Source organism: Dreissena polymorpha, chromosome 2, assembly GCF_020536995.1.
Source record: "Dreissena polymorpha isolate Duluth1 chromosome 2, UMN_Dpol_1.0, whole genome shotgun sequence".
Lineage (NCBI taxonomy): Eukaryota > Metazoa > Mollusca > Bivalvia > Myida > Dreissenidae > Dreissena > Dreissena polymorpha.
In genome coordinates, this window is record NC_068356.1 from 118548939 (window position 1) to 118567656 (window position 18718).

An 18718-nucleotide genomic window follows, 5' to 3' on the forward strand; every position below is an offset into this window, starting at 1 on the left:
TAGGTGGAAAGTGTCGTCCCTGATAAGCCTGTGCAGACTGCACAGGCTAATCTGGGACGACACTTTACGCACATGCAATAAGCCCAGTTTTCTCAGAACGCGTCTCAATATATTGAGGCATATAGCTGTAATAACAACAAAAATGAGACCGACATTTTGTCTTAGCTTTATTACAATTACAATACATAACATAGACATGCATTATGTCAGCTGCAAAATTTGGGCAAAATAAGTGCTGTATGAACCAATGAGCATATGCAAATAGAAAGAAAAAAAACAATTGACAACAGAGCCATTTAAGAGTTCAAAATTAAGTTGATGAACTGAACGCTATAACAATCACACCAAACATATTAAAACTTTAACTCAAGGTATAACCAGGAAAATGTCAAACTGAAGCAATTCAAGGTCTTGAATTATGTCAGCATCAGAGTCATGTGAATTTTAATATAAATCTGTACAACTAAAAGTACACAAGCAACATGATAGCTTGGTTGACAAACTATAATTCCATGTTTTACAGCATATAATGACATTGAATTAAAATTAATAAATATTTGTGAAAAGAACTCTTCAAGTATACTGGGTACATATTAATAAATAAGCCCATTTGGGACTGACACAGGCTGAAGTTATCAAATTTGGAGTTAAATTTGTTAATTTTATATTAAATGATGTGTGATTTTGCTTATACTTTGTGATTTGTGCTAGTTGAGTGGTTTTCAAGTTCAACCAAAATATAACTTTTTCACAAATTCTGTAGCTCTTAACCTTTAAATCCTCTCTCAGATTGACATCTTTAAGCAGAACTAACGAATACAATGACATGTTATCAAGGAACAAACTAGAGTTTTGTCACAGACGTGACTAATACCCCCCACATGCCGCATGAACACAGAATATTTTGCATGTTGTCTTCACAAAAAACAGCTGACGCCATGCTCAATGTTTAAAATTCACACGGTGACCTTGTGACCTAGTTTTTGACCCGGCATTACCCATATTCAAACTTGACCTAGACATCATCTAGATACAACTTCTGACCAAGTTTGGTGAAGATCGGATGAAAACTACTAGAATGAGAGAGGAGACACCATGCTCAATGTTTAAAACGCACTAAGTGACCCCATGACCTAGTTTTTGACCTGGCATGACCCATATTCGAACTTGACCTAGACATCATCTAGATACAACATCTGACCAAGTTTGGTGAAGATCTGATGACAACAACTTGAATAAGAGAGCGGACACTTAATACGTACCGACAGACAGACCGACCGACAGACAAGCTCACTCCTATATACCCCCTAAACTTTGTTTGTGGGGGTATAATAATTAATTGAGTCCAATGTAAGATGTTTAAGATAGTGTTGGGTACCATTAGTTACACAGCTTCGTACTGACCCAATATAATATGGAGTCTGTGACAGAATATTTGGATGGAGCCTAGCTCTTACCCAATATAATATGGAGTCTGTGACAGAATATTTGGATGGAGCCTAGCTCTTACCCAATATAAATGTGCTAATCTGAAGACTAAGAAGAAGCAATGTTACCTACTTTCACCAGCTTTAATAAGTAATGGGAATTAAGTTCACATATATATATATATAAAATTACATCATAATGTGTATTTTAGTGACTCCAGCTAATATGTACTGTAAATAATTGACTTAATTGACTAGATTTGAAACTTAACTGACTTGTCTTAAACAATTAAAGGCAAGTACATGTTTTCTATTTGAGATAAGTATGAAATCCACCACCACTACATCCAGATTTGCAGAGACACAAAAATATAATACATACAATATAAATAAATAATGTAATAGTCTGCTATTATTGCACTTTGAGTTATTTTCCCTTTCCTTTTCCAATAGGCTTAAAGTTCATGTAGTAGTTGATGGTGAAGTCCAGCATCAGATCCTGTGTGCATTCAGGCAGCTCACTTGACACATGGCCTGAAGACCAAACATATACTGAGTTATATTTTCTACAATATGTGTTACAATTTATTTGGGATTTTTTTCTCTAAAATACTGTTGACAATGAATGGATTGTCTGAGGTATTGATACGAAATACATGATATGATTCTTTGCTCCTCTGTATTTCATCTCTTATGTGTCATTTACCTATTTAAATACTAGCATCTGGATGAAGAATGTTTCTTATTTCTAGAAGAAATTAAACATGAAATAAATTTAATACCAAACAATCCGCAATATTTCATTACCGGTATTCAATTTAAATATTTAATTGATAATTTAGCTAAATCATATTTTACAATCAGGAGTAACCTGATGTATTTTTTGACGAATTCCATGGACAAGCTACAAAATGTTAATCTGGGTCAAAAGTCTCCAAAGAATTTATTGATTTTGGTAAGAGAACAATCTTAAAACTGTTTTGTTCTGAGCAGACCTATCATTTGAACCCAACTTAATACAGACAATTGTGTTATTAATGCATTTTGACTATAAAAACGTGCAGGTTATATTAGTTATCAGCCTTCAAATACACGACTTAGTAATATTTCTGGAGTCTAAGTCTGTTCTAAGCCTTAATTAAGGTAAGGTGAATATTGAAAATACAAGCTAGTTACCTGGAGATCCTGAGAACACGGTGAATGGAGGCACGACTGTCTCAGGAGGCAGTACCGTGTTATCTGCTATTGCACAGCAATCCTTCAGTACACATCTCCTACCCTATTGTGGAGCAAAAATATTTTTAGTTTCGAGTGTTAGTGATGGAGAAGTTTTTTAAAGTTTATTATAAAACTTGTTTTCTTTTATCCACGTTAATGTTGAAGGTTAGAAGCGACTTTTTATTTCGTTTTAACTTGTACCATAAAACAAGGTCAAAACTTACAATTACACAGTTTTTTCCAATATGAACATATGACCCAACTTGTGCAGCATTGACAATAGAACCTTCATCTATAAACACATGGTCACCAATGTGAATTGTTGGTCAAATAGTGCTCCTTCACAAGTGATATTTACCCGAGAATGAACAGTTTAGAGGGACAAGCAAACAATCAGAGGAAATCTTGTGAGACATAAAGTATTTGTGTAAACATTGATGCAACCTTTGAAACAAACAGAATTTTTTTTTCACGCAAAAACAATCCTTACTAGCATCATAACTGTCAACTATTAACAATGAAGGTGGCAAAGTTCATCTTGTGTTGTTTTGAATGTTGTTAAGTTTCAAATAAAAAATGTGTTCTCTAGCGTCTGTGTTATATGTGACTGTATTACATGCATGTTACAAACACAGTATGCAAAATTAGTTATATGTTCATACTTAAAGCATTTATTTTGGATATTTTTGTCTATGTTGTTCCAAAATGCAAAGATTGAACATATTGAATGTACATGTATATTATATGGAAAAAAAGACAAAACATTCTTTTATGGTAAAATGCAGAATAATAAATATGTTTCAGAAGTGGTTGTAGGATACATTTTCATGAGCCGCGTTCTGAGAAACCTGGGCCTAATGCATGTGCGTAGTCCGCACAGGCTAATCAGGGACGACAGTTTCGGCTTTTATGGTATTTTTCGTTGAAAGTCTCTTCTTAGTAAAAATCTAGTTTAGGTGGAAAGTGTCGTCCCTGATAAGCCTGTGCAGACTGCACAGGCTAATCTGGGACGACACTTTACGCACATGCAATAAGCCCAGTTTTCTCAGAACGCGTCTCAATATATTGAGGCATATAGCTGTAATAACAACAAAAATGAGACCGACATTTTGTCTTAGCTTTATTACAATTACAATACATAACATAGACACGCATTATGTCAGCTGCAAAATTTGGGCAAAATAAGTGCTGTATGAACCAATGAGCATATGCAAATAGAAAGAAAAAAAACAATTGACAACAGAGCCATTTAAGAGTTCAAAATTAAGTTGATGAACTGAACGCTATAACAATCACACCAAACATATTAAAACTTTAACTCAAGGTATAACCAGGAAAATGTCAAACTGAAGCAATTCAAGGTCTTGAATTATGTCAGCATCAGAGTCATGTGAATTTTAATATAAATCTGTACAACTAAAAGTACACAAGCAACATGATAGCTTGGTTGACAAACTATAATTCCATGTTTTACAGCATATAATGACATTGAATTAAAATTAATAAATATTTGTGAAAAGAACTCTTCAAGTATACTGGGTACATATTAATAAATAAGCCCATTTGGGACTGACACAGGCTGAAGTTATCAAATTTGGAGTTAAATTTGTTAATTTTATATTAAATGATGTGTGATTTTGCTTATACTTTGTGATTTGTGCTAGTTGAGTGGTTTTCAAGTTCAACCAAAATATAACTTTTTCACAAATTCTGTAGCTCTTAACCTTTAAATCCTCTCTCAGATTGACATCTTTAAGCAGAACTAACGAATACAATGACATGTTATCAAGGAACAAACTAGAGTTTTGTCACAGACGTGACTAATACCCCCCACATGCCGCATGAACACAGAATATTTTGCATGTTGTCTTCACAAAAAACAGCTGACGCCATGCTCAATGTTTAAAATTCACACGGTGACCTTGTGACCTAGTTTTTGACCCGGCATTACCCATATTCAAACTTGACCTAGACATCATCTAGATACAACTTCTGACCAAGTTTGGTGAAGATCGGATGAAAACTACTAGAATGAGAGAGGAGACACCATGCTCAATGTTTAAAACGCACTAAGTGACCCCATGACCTAGTTTTTGACCTGGCATGACCCATATTCGAACTTGACCTAGACATCATCTAGATACAACATCTGACCAAGTTTGGTGAAGATCTGATGACAACAACTTGAATAAGAGAGCGGACACTTAATACGTACCGACAGACAGACCGACCGACAGACAAGCTCACTCCTATATACCCCCTAAACTTTGTTTGTGGGGGTATAATAATTAATTGAGTCCAATGTAAGATGTTTAAGATAGTGTTGGGTACCATTAGTTACACAGCTTCGTACTGACCCAATATAATATGGAGTCTGTGACAGAATATTTGGATGGAGCCTAGCTCTTACCCAATATAATATGGAGTCTGTGACAGAATATTTGGATGGAGCCTAGCTCTTACCCAATATAAATGTGCTAATCTGAAGACTAAGAAGAAGCAATGTTACCTACTTTCACCAGCTTTAATAAGTAATGGGAATTAAGTTCACATATATATATATATAAAATTACATCATAATGTGTATTTTAGTGACTCCAGCTAATATGTACTGTAAATAATTGACTTAATTGACTAGATTTGAAACTTAACTGACTTGTCTTAAACAATTAAAGGCAAGTACATGTTTTCTATTTGAGATAAGTATGAAATCCACCACCACTACATCCAGATTTGCAGAGACACAAAAATATAATACATACAATATAAATAAATAATGTAATAGTCTGCTATTATTGCACTTTGAGTTATTTTCCCTTTCCTTTTCCAATAGGCTTAAAGTTCATGTAGTAGTTGATGGTGAAGTCCAGCATCAGATCCTGTGTGCATTCAGGCAGCTCACTTGACACATGGCCTGAAGACCAAACATATACTGAGTTATATTTTCTACAATATGTGTTACAATTTATTTGGGATTTTTTTCTCTAAAATACTGTTGACAATGAATGGATTGTCTGAGGTATTGATACGAAATACATGATATGATTCTTTGCTCCTCTGTATTTCATCTCTTATGTGTCATTTACCTATTTAAATACTAGCATCTGGATGAAGAATGTTTCTTATTTCTAAAAGAAATTAAACCTGAAATAAATTTAATACCAAACAATCCGCAATATTTCATTACCGGTATTCAATTTAAATATTTAATTGATAATTTAGCTAAATCATATTTTACAATCAGGAGTAACCTGATGTATTTTTTGACGAATTCCATGGACAAGCTACAAAATGTTAATCTGGGTCAAAAGTCTCCAAAGAATTTATTGATTTTGGTAAGAGAACAATCTTAAAACTGTTTTGTTCTGAGCAGACCTATCATTTGAACCCAACTTAATACAGACAATTGTGTTATTAATGCATTTTGACTATAAAAACGTGCAGGTTATATTAGTTATCAGCCTTCAAATACACGACTTAGTAATATTTCTGGAGTCTAAGTCTGTTCTAAGCCTTAATTAAGGTAAGGTGAATATTGAAAATACAAGCTAGTTACCTGGAGATCCTGAGAACACGGTGAATGGAGGCACGACTGTCTCAGGAGGCAGTACCGTGTTATCTGCTATTGCACAGCAATCCTTCAGTACACATCTCCTACCCTATTGTGGAGCAAAAATATTTTTAGTTTTGAGTGTTAGTGATGGAGAAGTTTTTTAAAGTTTATTATAAAACTTGTTTTCTTTTATCCACATGTTAATGTTGAAGGTTAGAAGCGACTTTTTATTTCGTTTTAACTTGTACCATAAAACAAGGTCAAAACTTACAATTACACAGTTTTTTCCAATATGAACATATGACCCAACTTGTGCAGCATTGACAATAGAACCTTCATCTATAAACACATGGTCACCAATGTGAAGTGGAAAAAATGCAACTCTGAAAAGAAAATCAATGCAGTACAAAACTGTGTAGTGTGTTACAACCAACATTCTTTCAACTGTTGCTAATTCAAATTTGTTACTTTTGAGGTTTGAAATTTTCTTATTTAACATTTGTAAGTAAACAATATATCATTGCATTGTGACAACAAAAGTATAAGGTGTAAGATTTATTTTTAAAAATCAAGAAGAGCATCTTAAAATACCATACATTTCCATGCAAGGACTTCATTATTCATGGTACAAATTAAAAGAATCGGTGACTATTAATATACTATAAATATTATTACAATATAGCTAACAATATCTATAATACTTACCCTTTACTAAATTTCTTAAAAGGCGGTCTGATGACAGCTTTTCTGCTTATTACGCAATGTCGGCCAATTCTCACATTCGCCAAATCCCCTCTGATCACACAATCTGTCATTATTATACTCTGTAATAGCAAATAAAATAAGCAAATTAAAGACTTTAATACAACAAGACCATTATACACAAATGACTGTAAATAAAAACAAGAAATGTGACTATGCAAGGAAACTAGATTTTCAAATTTTTACAAATTAATGATTTCAAATATTTGTGAGAGCATCTAAGCTACATGTACCTAGATTTCTGCAAAAAACCTCCATCCCAATTCAAAGTTATCAATGCCTATCTTAGTAACAATGACCTTGACCCAACTGGCCCCAAATGAAATCCCAACATGTCTGCATGAATGCTAACAACAAACAACATAAAAAGGCAAAACCTCAATCTAAAATAAAGTTGCTCTGAAACTCTTTTTATTTTAAGTTTCAGTGACCTTTACTCCTATGGCCCACAATCCAATCCCTTGCTAGATCAGCTTGTAGACTACCTACACTAACCATTTCAGCACAAAATATCTATCTTAGCTGAAGTTATTGAGAGCAAAAAATTTAGCAAAAAAAACCCTGTCCCAACTGGCACCATATCAGCATGTCAGCAACAGATATAAGGGGGTAATCACGTGATAGTCAAGATGGCGCCGTCCATGCAGAGACAGTCACTTTTCGCCGTTTTATACCCTTTATTACTTCTGTTTATGTTTTAAATGACACCCACTTTCCAGCCTTATCAGTAAAACGATGATTAGCGTTTATTTCGTATTTAAATTCGCTTCATTTCTCGACTTTACTCGGTGCAAATTTTCTAAGTGGAGCCCTAATTAGGTCATCCCGCTAAGAAATTTCGCACCAAGTAAAGTCGAGATATAGAGCGAATATCACTATGAAATAAAAGCCAGTAATGTTCTTCCTAATATGGCTGGAAAGTGAGCGGAATAAGAAAACATAATACAAGTAATAAAGGGTATAAATCGACGAAAAATACCTGCCTAGGCATGGATGTCGCCATCTTGTTTGTCATGTGATTACCCCCTCTGAATACGTTTACCTGCATTTTCAAAGTACAAGCGATGTGTATGTGAAACACTATGTCCCCATATATTTGACCTTTGACCTTGAAGGATGACCTTGACCATTCACCACTCACAATGTGCAGCTCTATGATATACACATGCATGTCAAATATGAAGTTGCTATCTTCAATATTGCAAAAGTTATTGCAAATGTTTAAGTTTGCACAAACAAACACACAAACCAACCAACCTACAAACCAACCAACAGACAGGGCAAAAACATTATGTCCCCCACTATAGTGGTGGGGGCCATAAAAAGTACAATAAGGGGCATTATTCTGTTACATTGCATATCAGAGTTTTCAAAAAAGCATACATTTGTTGCAGGTAAAAACAGTTCTTTGAATGCTGTAAATTTAAACATTTTTGACTAAGTGTTTATTAACCTTGGTGTAGGTGCCATTACAAAGTGCACATGCGCATAAAATCTAAATGCAAGCTGTAAAGGGGCTCGCATTTCTTTGTCAAAAATTGAAATGATACAGCATTATTTATCCATGTTACAATCAGTTACTACCATTACACATATAATAATCATCATTACATCAATTGATACTCTACACATCCATTGAAATTACATGCAAAATGGGGTTGCCGGTCAACTCGTCCCCAAGTCAACTCGTCCGGTGGTCAACTCGTACCCATTTTGGTCAACTCGTCCCTCTTTTTTGGTCAACTCGTCCCTACCATAGTCAACTCGTACCCGACATACAGAAATATACAGAAGTAGGTGTAGAATGGTCAGTTTAAAAGTCTAAATCATAGAGAGAGTGTCTAATTTTCTCTTAATGTTTTTTCCTTGAATTATCTAAGCATACGGCTGTCAGAATTAACATCTCGTTCGTAGGTAAGTTGTCTGCTGCGGATAGGTATAAAGCAGGGAAAGGGTTGATAAAAATTGTCACTTATGGTCGGTGTCTTTCACAGGTTATTTGTTTTTAAGGGTGTGAAAGGTGTTATTTACATCGTACGGTAATTTATTCCCTGGCATTATTCAATTAAAATCAAGTGGAAGTTTAATTAATCAGTGTTACTTTGATAAGCAATTTCAACAAGGAAAATGGTTCGAAAGGTGTTATATACAGCTTACGGTAATTAATTGCGTATTATGATTCAATTAAAGTTAATTGGCAGTAAAATGATTATGTTTTACTTTAATAAGCATGTTTATCATGAAAAAAATGACGTGTTATAATGTCCCTTGCGTCAAAGCATTTAAAAAGATTTCAATTACGTGTTGTTTGGCACATTCGAAAGTATTGAATTAAAATGCTGTTTTTAACTAAACAGATGTGCAATTGTGTCCATGGTGTAAAACTTTGTTAATTTGTGAAAGTTTTGAAATAAAAATGCAAAGTTAAACTCTATTGATGTGTTTCATATATATGTGTTTGCATAAATTACTAGTCTCGAGCCCATTGCCAAATGAATAGTTTGAATAAGGTACGAGTTGACCATGGGACGAGTTGACTTGGGGACGAGTTGACCTGGGGACGAGTTGACCATGGGACGAGTTGACTTGGGGACGAGTTGACTGTAAACCCAAAATGGCCATATTGGGTTGAATCATTTTTGTGTTTTTTACCAATAGATGGGGAAAGAATATGCACAAGCTAAACCAGTCGAAATTAAACAAATCAGTAAATCAGTACATTTGAAATATGCAATGTCCAATTTCAATCTAGTTTTTGGCTATTGGTCCTGCATTATGCAATAATGGTGCAATTGAGTGCCCTCATTTCAGACCTTTTATAAGTTTAATCTTAAAAGTTCCATGAAGTTAATTAAATCCAAAGTGGAAATTATTTTTATTTCAAAGTTTTATTTTGTTAACATGGGTATGAACAATATAGTTTTGATCAATCAGGGGCGTAGGTAATGGGGAGGCAGGGGAGGCGGCCGCCTCCCCAATATTTCGGCTAGTCGTCGTTATATAAATAAAACGTAAAAACCCCAAAAATCGCCACCCCAAAACCAGTATTTTTGTAATCACGAGCCGTCAGTGCAGAAGCCATGTGTCCCCTCTCCCTCTGCTCAGAGGTTGCCAATAGTGATGTGTCAATATCCTTTGTTAGTTGTCATAAACCAGGGGCCCGGGTAAATGTCATTGCGTTAATTGTTTTATTGTTCTTTTCCGTGATTGCACTGTCAGTGTTTTGATTAAGGACAGGCTTTTCTTTTAATTTTAATTGATCACTTTAATTCAAAGGTAACTGCCATTTAAAACAATTTTGAGTAAATATACGCGTGAAAAACATTAATTTTAAAATATTTTTGTTCTCTAAGTATAACAGTTATTATTTGATGTTTATTTGATTGTTTAATGTTCAAAATAAGTATTCCTAATCTGCCTCGAAATTTTGCTTTTCCTAAGCGTACATTCAGGAAGAAAAAGCCAGAACAAGGTTCATTCCAATCTAGTTGGTTTGATTCGTTCACATGGCTCCACTACGATGAGGTATGTATATTAGTATTAAATTTTAATTTGTGACCGTTCTTACCTTTTATGAACCTAACGTGGATCTAAATACAAACAAAATTAAGAGAAAAAAACAGTATACAAACAATACTCGTATTGTTGCTTAATAATGTTTTTTTAAAAATATTATCATTAATATTTAACACAAAATTTATTACATTAACAATGTTATTCTTTACAGAACCGGGACCTGGCGTCTGCCTCCCCAATGTTTGGAGGTTATCTACACCCCTGTCAATGCAGCATTTTACTTGGGCTATTTGTCTTACTGGACCAGTACTGTAAAATACTGTTATTTGTAGCTTTGAGATTTGCATTTATTTAAATATAAAGTATCATGTAAAGGTAGTTTTAAATCTACCAACCTTTCCACTTATGACAATATTCTGGCTTCCACATAGAACTGATGATCTGCTGACTTTGTTACCAGATGCCTGTAATAGACATATTCTTTCCGTTAGATGCTCCAGTAAACTATTGAATGTGTTTTTTTTAATACATGACATCTAAGGTTTTGACAATTATATTTAGTATACAAATTATGGAATTTTAAATTTTAGGCTAAACTTTGTAATATTTCCTGTCTTACCGTATCAATACAATAATGAATTACGCAATGACTCAAATGTTACCCAGTGTTCCGAATTATTCATCCGAATTAGTATTACAGTTATTTGTACCACTTATAAGGCAAAAGGTTCACATATAATTAAATAAGTCGTTCGTTGCCAGTTACTGTGTGTTCTATGATATTATTTAAGTTGCTTTTCAAAACTTACAGTTTCTATATATTCAGGATTATTATAAAAAGTCTCGACAATTTCCATCTTGACAGCATAAGTTCATCGAATAGTAAAAAGGTTGCACTACACTAATGTTTTATGAATGGCTAATCATTAAAATGATTACAATTCACATGCGATTCGGGTCACTTAATAATTCATTTTTTTTATATAAAGTATCAATGTGTGTTGGAAACTTTGCCAAAATATAATAATATCATTGTATTATTCAATAACAGTTCATAAGCGGAAGTTGAACAATCCATAGGGTAATGAGTTTTTCTTCTTCCATGTGATGTACCAATCTCACTCTGGAGCATACTCGTACATTTTTATTTGCAAGGTGATCGTGAGAGTGCAATTAAAAAAATAAAAATATAAAACCTTTAATATTTATAATATGTACAGTCAGGAAGGCTCAATGTTTGAATTGGAGGCCGGACAGTCCATCCCTGAATGACTCTGGGGTCTGTAGAACTGACTGCGAGGTGCTTTGGTAGCTGGTTCCACAATCGAGCTCCAGAGATGAAGAAGGAGTGACGGTAGGTGTCCGTTCTGCAGTATGGTATCCAGTTATCTTCATTCATGGCCAAAAGTTGCATGTTCTGCGTTATTTAATAGATCTTTGCACGGAGTCATGCTTTTTACCATCAGTTTGTATGTTGGTCATAGCAAGAAGAGGATTTCTATTGATTTGTTTTCTAAGAGGCTTTGTCTCAATGTCATACTAACCATAAATACAAGTTATGAAACGTTCATGGCGAAGCATACACAACCATAAAAGTACAATTGGTTCTCTTAAATATACTTCAATGTACCCCGGGTACGAAAGTATACTAGAACGTACCCGGGAATACTAACGCTAAAGTGGTCATTGTCGGCTCTTTTTTCATATTAATTATTTTCATATTTATTTAACCATTCTGTGAAATGGTGTCTATATTATACTAAAACAGCATGCTGAGGCAGGTTTTTGTTCAAATTGAATTTTGTTTCGTAAACATGTCTTATGGCATCAGATTTGGGGCGGGATTTCAACTCGGTTCCAGTCTAATATTGTACGGGTGCCTTAAGGCATTTTTTCCGTACCCGGTTGTACATTATAGTATATTTAAAAGTACCCGGTACTATTAAATAGAACGCAAGCCGATAATGACCGATCAAGCGTTTTTAATTGTTGACTTTACTACATTCACAATATTCACATATTCAATATGTTCAAATGCCAATGTGAACAATATTCAGGATCTGCATATAAATTTTATTTGACCGGTTCGTTTAAAGCTCGATTATCAGGAGGCACGCACATAAGGTATGAATTATTTTTATTTTTATAAAGGAATCCGTAAATCATATGAACAATTACATCGCTATTAATGTAATTGGCCGCCAAAAGTTTATTGGCGTGCGATATTGCTGTAACGTCAACATTTGTCTACAGCCACAACCACAATCACAATCTAAGTGTCTATTCGAACAATGGACATTCAAAACGCTCACACGGAGAGTGATTTCAAATTTGAACATCTGAATGTCTATCTCAAAACTACGGAATCCGGATGGTGCCATCTATAATCTCGTCCTTCTTTCATCAAGGGCGACACACGCAGCGATACACGATATTTTGCGCGACACACGATATTTTGCGCGATACACGAAGCGCCCTTGTGTAGGTAGCCCAAAAGGCGATATATCGTGGTAAATATCGCGTGTCGCTTCGTGTATCGCGCAAAATATCGTGTGTCGCCTCATGTATGGCGCAAAATATCGTGTGTCGCTTTGAATATTGCGCAAAATATCGTGTGTCGCTTTGAGTATCGCGCAAAATATCGTGTATCGCGTTCAAAGGGCGACATACGAAACACGAAGCGACACACAATATTTTGCGCGACAAACGAAGCGATAACTGTATTTTATTATTCAAATATCGCCCATATTATCCGAATCTCGTGTATCGAGACCGCGACACACGACACAAGAAGTGATACTCAATATTTTGCGCGATACTCGAAGCGACACGCAATATTTGTACTGTTTAAATATCGCTGTAATAATATCGCCTGTCGACTCTCGCGTTTTTTAAACGGTGTTACAGTATTTTTTAACCATTTATTATCAATATTGATGCGTCCATGCTTGATGCACATGCTTGATGACGTAAAAATATCCCTTTATTGTATCCCCTGATTTTTTGAAAACGAGAGAGTCGACAGGCGATTTTATTACAGCGATATGTACAAAACACATTTGTTAAGATCTTTTTTAATATCTTTTAGATATTTTTTATGTATTTTAAATGTTTATTAATATTTATTATCAACATTCATTTATAAACACTTGTCAGCATTCGTTCGTTATAACGGCAATATTACTATCTAAAACCTGTTTTGTCGAAAACTTGAAACTTGCAGATAGATCGTTCCATTCAGGATATGTGGAAAACTAATCCTATATGATCGCGGAGTCGCAAATAAATGGGCATCCACCACGAGATGCACGTGCGTTTGGTGGTCACCACCATACACAATGCGGTGTAGGTTTTGTAGACCATGCGTAATCGTATCACATGATCCGCTTGCAGACTCAAAATGGAGTCTGCAACACTAAATAAACAAGACGATGGATGTGAAGAAAAACCGGATGCAAGCGAAACGTCAAGCATAAATTCAGAAGCCAGTGATTATTTTTCTAGTCCAGTTTTTAGTTCAGCAAAGTTAGCAATAGGCAGATTCTTGTCAAGGGGTGATAGTAATACAAAACACACTGCAAATGCAATGGATACAAATTCGGATACTGCATCAAAATCTAAATCCAGACGAAAACGTAAGTAAAGTGCTTTATTTTACAGAGACCAAGGCCTTTGGTAAGTCCTGTTTCTTTTCTATAATTTGCAAAGCAATTGTCTTCTAAACTGATTTTAGTTTTTATCTCTAATTGTATATCCAATCCAATGATTATTAATACATTCTTGTATATTAGTATTTGTTCTATGTCTGAAGTAAACTTGGTTGTACTTGTACAGGCTTATTACTCAATATTGGCCCCTTTTTATGTATTGACGCTGTCAACATTAAAAATCCTATTTGCATTTCTAATGAATATTTTTTTATAGATTAATTAGTAATTTGTCACCTGAACAATATTTCACACAAGTTAACTAGGGATGTCAATGAAAAGCTACAGGATAGGTAACATCACCTAGACAAGAACAGGTAATCATCTTCCCTGTAAACAATCACAGGCATTAGAGATTTCACCTTTTGCTGTTCCAAAGCTTTTCTGTTGAGAAGCTGTTTGAACATCTGAACACATCCTCCTGGAATGGAGGAACTGCCAACCTTTTAATGTAAATGTAATTCAAATGAGATTGATAGAGAAGCTGTACGGGCTTGTAAAGGCTCCAAAAAAGATCTCCATTTCAACCTTTCCTCCAGACTCCAAGTGTGTCTGCGATCGAAAAAAGGAAGCTAATACAAATATTGTGAGGAACAAACCATAATTAGAGCGGCGTCGGGCTTCTCCGAATAGGGTCTAAGTCCGGATACTTTCAACCAATCATAAATAAGTTTACATGTCAACTCCCTTAAGTCATTATCTATGCATGAGCAGAAAGCGCGATGTTTCTTTTCCGGTTTTGCAAAATTTCAAGGCGCGGACATTTTGAAAGGCTAGAAAAACAATCACTTGTTCTGAAGGTAAGAATTTTCTTTAACGTTTTTACTGGGTATGCTAAGCAACATTGATAACATTATTTTCGAATAATATTTTTTAAATTAAACCATTGGCAGCGTACACGTGAATTATGTTATGTATAGAGGTTACAGTCATAATTGACAAGTATAAATGTGACGTGACGCGATTTGTATGGGTATTATGTAGGTATCCGAAAGAGCCGACATAAAATTCAATAGTCGGATCTTCCGAATACCTGTTTTTTAGAATGAAACTTAATACAAATGTATGTAAAAACTTGTACTCACGTTAGCAATTGATATTCTATTGACCATTGGTCAATATAAATGGTTTTGAAATAAGGAAATCTTGTCAATTTATACCTTTTAAGAAAATAAAACACTACACAAAAGTCAAATATTTAGATATTTCTATCAGCCTGGAGTGTTTCCTGACCCTGTTGCTATGTATTTGGTAAGTTGTTAAGACTCTGTATTTTACTTCTAGGATGAGTCGTCCACTAAAGCATGACAAGACTGCCCTGAAAAACGCAGTTGGAGCAGTAAAAAGTAAATCTATGTGCTACTTTAAGGCATCTAGGCTCTACAATGTACCAAGGTCAACGATATTTAACAAGGTTAAGGGTTATTCCAGCATCGAATGCACTATGGGGTCACATACAGTTCTCACAGCTGCTAAGGAAAATAGGATAGTCGAGTGTCAGACACAAATGTCACGTATCGGTTATGGACGGACTTAATATGAACTGATAAGGACTGTTGGCAAAATTGTAAAGAAAGATGGACGATCAACACCCGTCAAGATGGGTTAAGTGTGAACATTGTCAAATACGTTGGCATTATATGTGTGCCAACAGGCCGGAATATGAGTTGTTGGATGAGAAAGAAAGAGCAAAGATAGTGTCTGTTTGTCTGATGTGTGATAGACACGATTGAAGTATTAGACGCAATTATAAGAAATAGTGATGCTTTTTAAGTGTTATCACATGATCAGGGCCCTCTCTTGCCGCCAGGGGAAGCCACCCACATTCCTCATGAGAGGGAATTTCGCGTCGTTTTGGGCGAAAAGGGGAATTCTAGAAGATCTTTTCACCAACCATTCAACACCTAAAATTGCTGTCATAAATATACATTTAATCAAAGGTTAGTAGCACGATACAAGTTGGCAACATAGGTATAAAAGCATAAAAAAATATTTATTTTTTTGGAGGGGGAATTTTTAGCTGAAAAAGGGGAAAAAGTATACTTTTATCATGGGGGAAGCCGCCGATATTCGGCGGTAAAAAGTGCCAAACGAGGGCCCTGGTGATTGACTGATTACTAGTATTTGAATGATGTACTGCAGTTGCGTTCGTGTTCCTGTTGATTTCAAATATGTTTGACATGTTTTATGAGTGTTTTTACTTGAACAATGGTGTAAAAAGCGTAGGTTATTTGACAAAAAAGCGTTACGTGACTGAAATAAAATGTTTTAACATGAAATAATATCATAAAAGATTAAGCTAGTTTACAATATTTTCATACGAGTTAATATTGTCAGTAAAACTATATTTTATTTTTGTATGATGGACAGTCTCAAGAAAGAAGTGAATACAATTCGATAACGCTATGTTTAACTAAAGATTTGTCTGTGTTTTAAATCGTTTTTTTTTTAGAAACCTCATATGTATCCGAAAGACCCGATGGTATCCGAACTTACCCGACAATAGTTACTTGATGGTTCCTGGCTTACTTGACATTTTCATAAGAGTAACGCTGTGCAATATAGACGAAATGGATGATAAACAGCTGCTTTAGGTAACCTGCTCATAATCGTTCGGCACATTCGGATATTAAAAAAACAATCGAAAATAATCTTTAAAGTATCCGGAGACTGCCGACATCGCTCTATAATCTAATGCTATTTAGTTATGTTTGTGGTACATGTACTTTATAATAATTTTTATGTCCCCCACTATAGTAGTGGGGGACATATTGTTTTTGCCCTGTCTGTTGGTCTGTCTGTCTGTCTGTTTGCGCCAACTTTAACATTTTGCAATAACTTTTGCTATATTGAAGATAGCAACTTCATATTTGGCATGCATGTGTATCTCATGAAGCTGCACATTTTGAGTGGTAAAAGGTCAAGGTCAAGGTCATCCTTCAAGGTCAGAGGTCAAATATATGTGGCCAAAATCGCTCATTTTATGAATACTTTTGCAATATTGAAGATAGCAACTTGATATTTGGCATGCATGTGTATCTCATGGAGCTGCACATTTTGAGTGGTGAAAGGTCAAGGTCATCCTTCAAGTTCAGAGGTCAATTATATGTGGCCAAAATCGCTCATTTTATGAATTCTTTTGCAATATTGAAGATAGCAACTTGATATTTGGCATGCATGTGCCTCTCATGGAGCTGCTCATTTTGAGTGGTGAAAGGTCAAGGTCAAGATCATCCTTCAAGGTCAGAGGTCAAATATATGTGGCCAAAATCGCTAATTTTATGAATACTTTTGCAATATTGAAGATAGCAACTTGATATTTGGCATGCATGTGTATCTCATGGAGCTGCACATTTTGAGTGGTGAAAGGTCAAGGTCAAGGTCATCCTTCACAAGGTCAAGGTCATCTTACAATGTCAAACATCATATAGGGGGACATTGGTGTTTCACAAACACATCTTGTTATGTATTTTTTGCATCAATTGACCACTGTTTGGAATACAAAATGCTGATATTGACAGCCAAAATTGTTGAACCTATGACCTGGTTTATCACGTGACTGGAATCTCAGGAGTCCCCAAAAATCTGTTGGAAGTTGCGAATCTTTGTTTATTTATAGATCTTAGCACTAGTTATTCTTGAATGCTCTAAGCTTTTATGAGTACATACATACAGGTCAGCTCAGTGTTCTTCTTGAAAAAACAAAAATCCATGTAATTTTTTTATGTCACATGTATGTCTATAAAATCGAGTTAAATCAATCAATACATCTTTACAAACACAATACCTGTCATCATCAATATCAATTAATAGTGAGTCATTTGTGAAGAAACAGTTTACACTATAAACAAAAACTTTACACAAAAACTGTTATCAAACCGGAAGCCGAAGTTTTGAATTGACAATTCGTTCTATCTTACGGATGTTGCAGAGAAAGTCAGTATTACGGTTGTTTGATTAGAAAGGAGATTGATTACGGAGGATTCCAAAGATAATTGATAGCATATTCTTGAATTCAGAATACTCAGCCTTTTCCATTGCTAAAACGTACACATTTTCATAAACCATTGACGTGTTTGAAACTTTGGATTAACATCATTATTATGCTAGCACACGGTATCACGCAAGTTGTTTTAATTCGCGCCAGAAAATAGTTTATGTTGCTAATATTACTGATTAAAGTACTGGCCTGGATTCTTGGCGGCACGTTTCTATGACAAATCTTGTTACCAGTTGCAACTCCCAGTGACCCGGATGGTCAAAAGCTGGGAGTTGGATTATTGCAACTAATCTTTGCACCAGATTTTGACTGTTGATGCTGATCTATACCATATTTGCATAGTAAATGTATTTGGATATCAAATACAAATATCGCCATACAAGTTATGGCATCCTTAAATATAAGTGAAATTGAACCACTTATATCAGCCTAAACAAGTAAATTAAACTTTCTGAACAAGTTCAACACTTTTTAATGGTGTCTTAGTATTGCTAAAACCAGTGTTTATGCGAATTTAGCACCTTTACTGGTAGGT

General features: G+C 34.9%; 2 protein-coding genes across 7 annotated transcripts in view; one reads left to right on the forward strand and one right to left on the reverse strand.

Annotated features, from left to right (window-relative positions):
* Positions 1-150: 150 nt before the first annotated feature.
* LOC127868712 (dynactin subunit 5-like) lies at positions 151-11387 on the reverse strand. 4 transcript variants are annotated; one of them, XM_052410715.1, is made up of 6 exons: positions 11286-11387; positions 10872-10940; positions 6904-7022; positions 6470-6581; positions 2604-2706; positions 151-1961 (listed from the first exon to the last, which is right to left on the reverse strand). In XM_052410715.1, the coding sequence occupies exons 1-6, from the start codon at positions 11331-11333 to the stop codon at positions 1855-1857; spliced, it is 558 nt and encodes a 185-aa protein (XP_052266675.1). In that variant the 5' UTR covers positions 11334-11387; the 3' UTR covers positions 151-1854. The 4 variants fall into 4 exon arrangements, with proteins under 4 accessions (XP_052266675.1, XP_052266676.1, XP_052266673.1 ...); XM_052410716.1 differs by lacking the exon at positions 2604-2706 and adding an exon at positions 6202-6304; XM_052410713.1 differs by lacking the exons at positions 151-1961; positions 2604-2706 and adding exons at positions 5255-5559; positions 6202-6304.
* Positions 11388-13857: 2470 nt separating this feature from the next.
* The window catches only part of LOC127868685 (RUN and FYVE domain-containing protein 2-like), a 60119-nt gene continuing 55258 nt past the window's right edge, over positions 13858-18718 (forward strand). For all 3 annotated transcript variants that reach the window (XM_052410626.1, XM_052410629.1, XM_052410628.1), the window contains exon 1: positions 13858-14111. In XM_052410626.1, coding sequence (XP_052266586.1) covers positions 13877-14111 — 235 coding nt within the window. In that variant the 5' untranslated portion in view covers positions 13858-13876. The remainder of the gene's footprint in view (positions 14112-18718) is intronic.

Excerpts from the sequence above, each read along its gene's own strand:
- LOC127868712 (XM_052410715.1), bottom strand. The coding sequence starts at position 11,333 with ATGGAAATTGTCGAGACTTTTTATAATAATCCTGAATATATAGAAACT. Across the intron at positions 10,941-11,285 it reads ATCCTGAATATATAGAAACT|GCATCTGGTAACAAAGTCAG; the intron begins GTAAGTTTTGAA and ends TGTCTATTACAG. Across the intron at positions 7,023-10,871 it reads ATATTGTCATAAGTGGAAAG|AGTATAATAATGACAGATTG; the intron begins GTTGGTAGATTT and ends TTGCTATTACAG.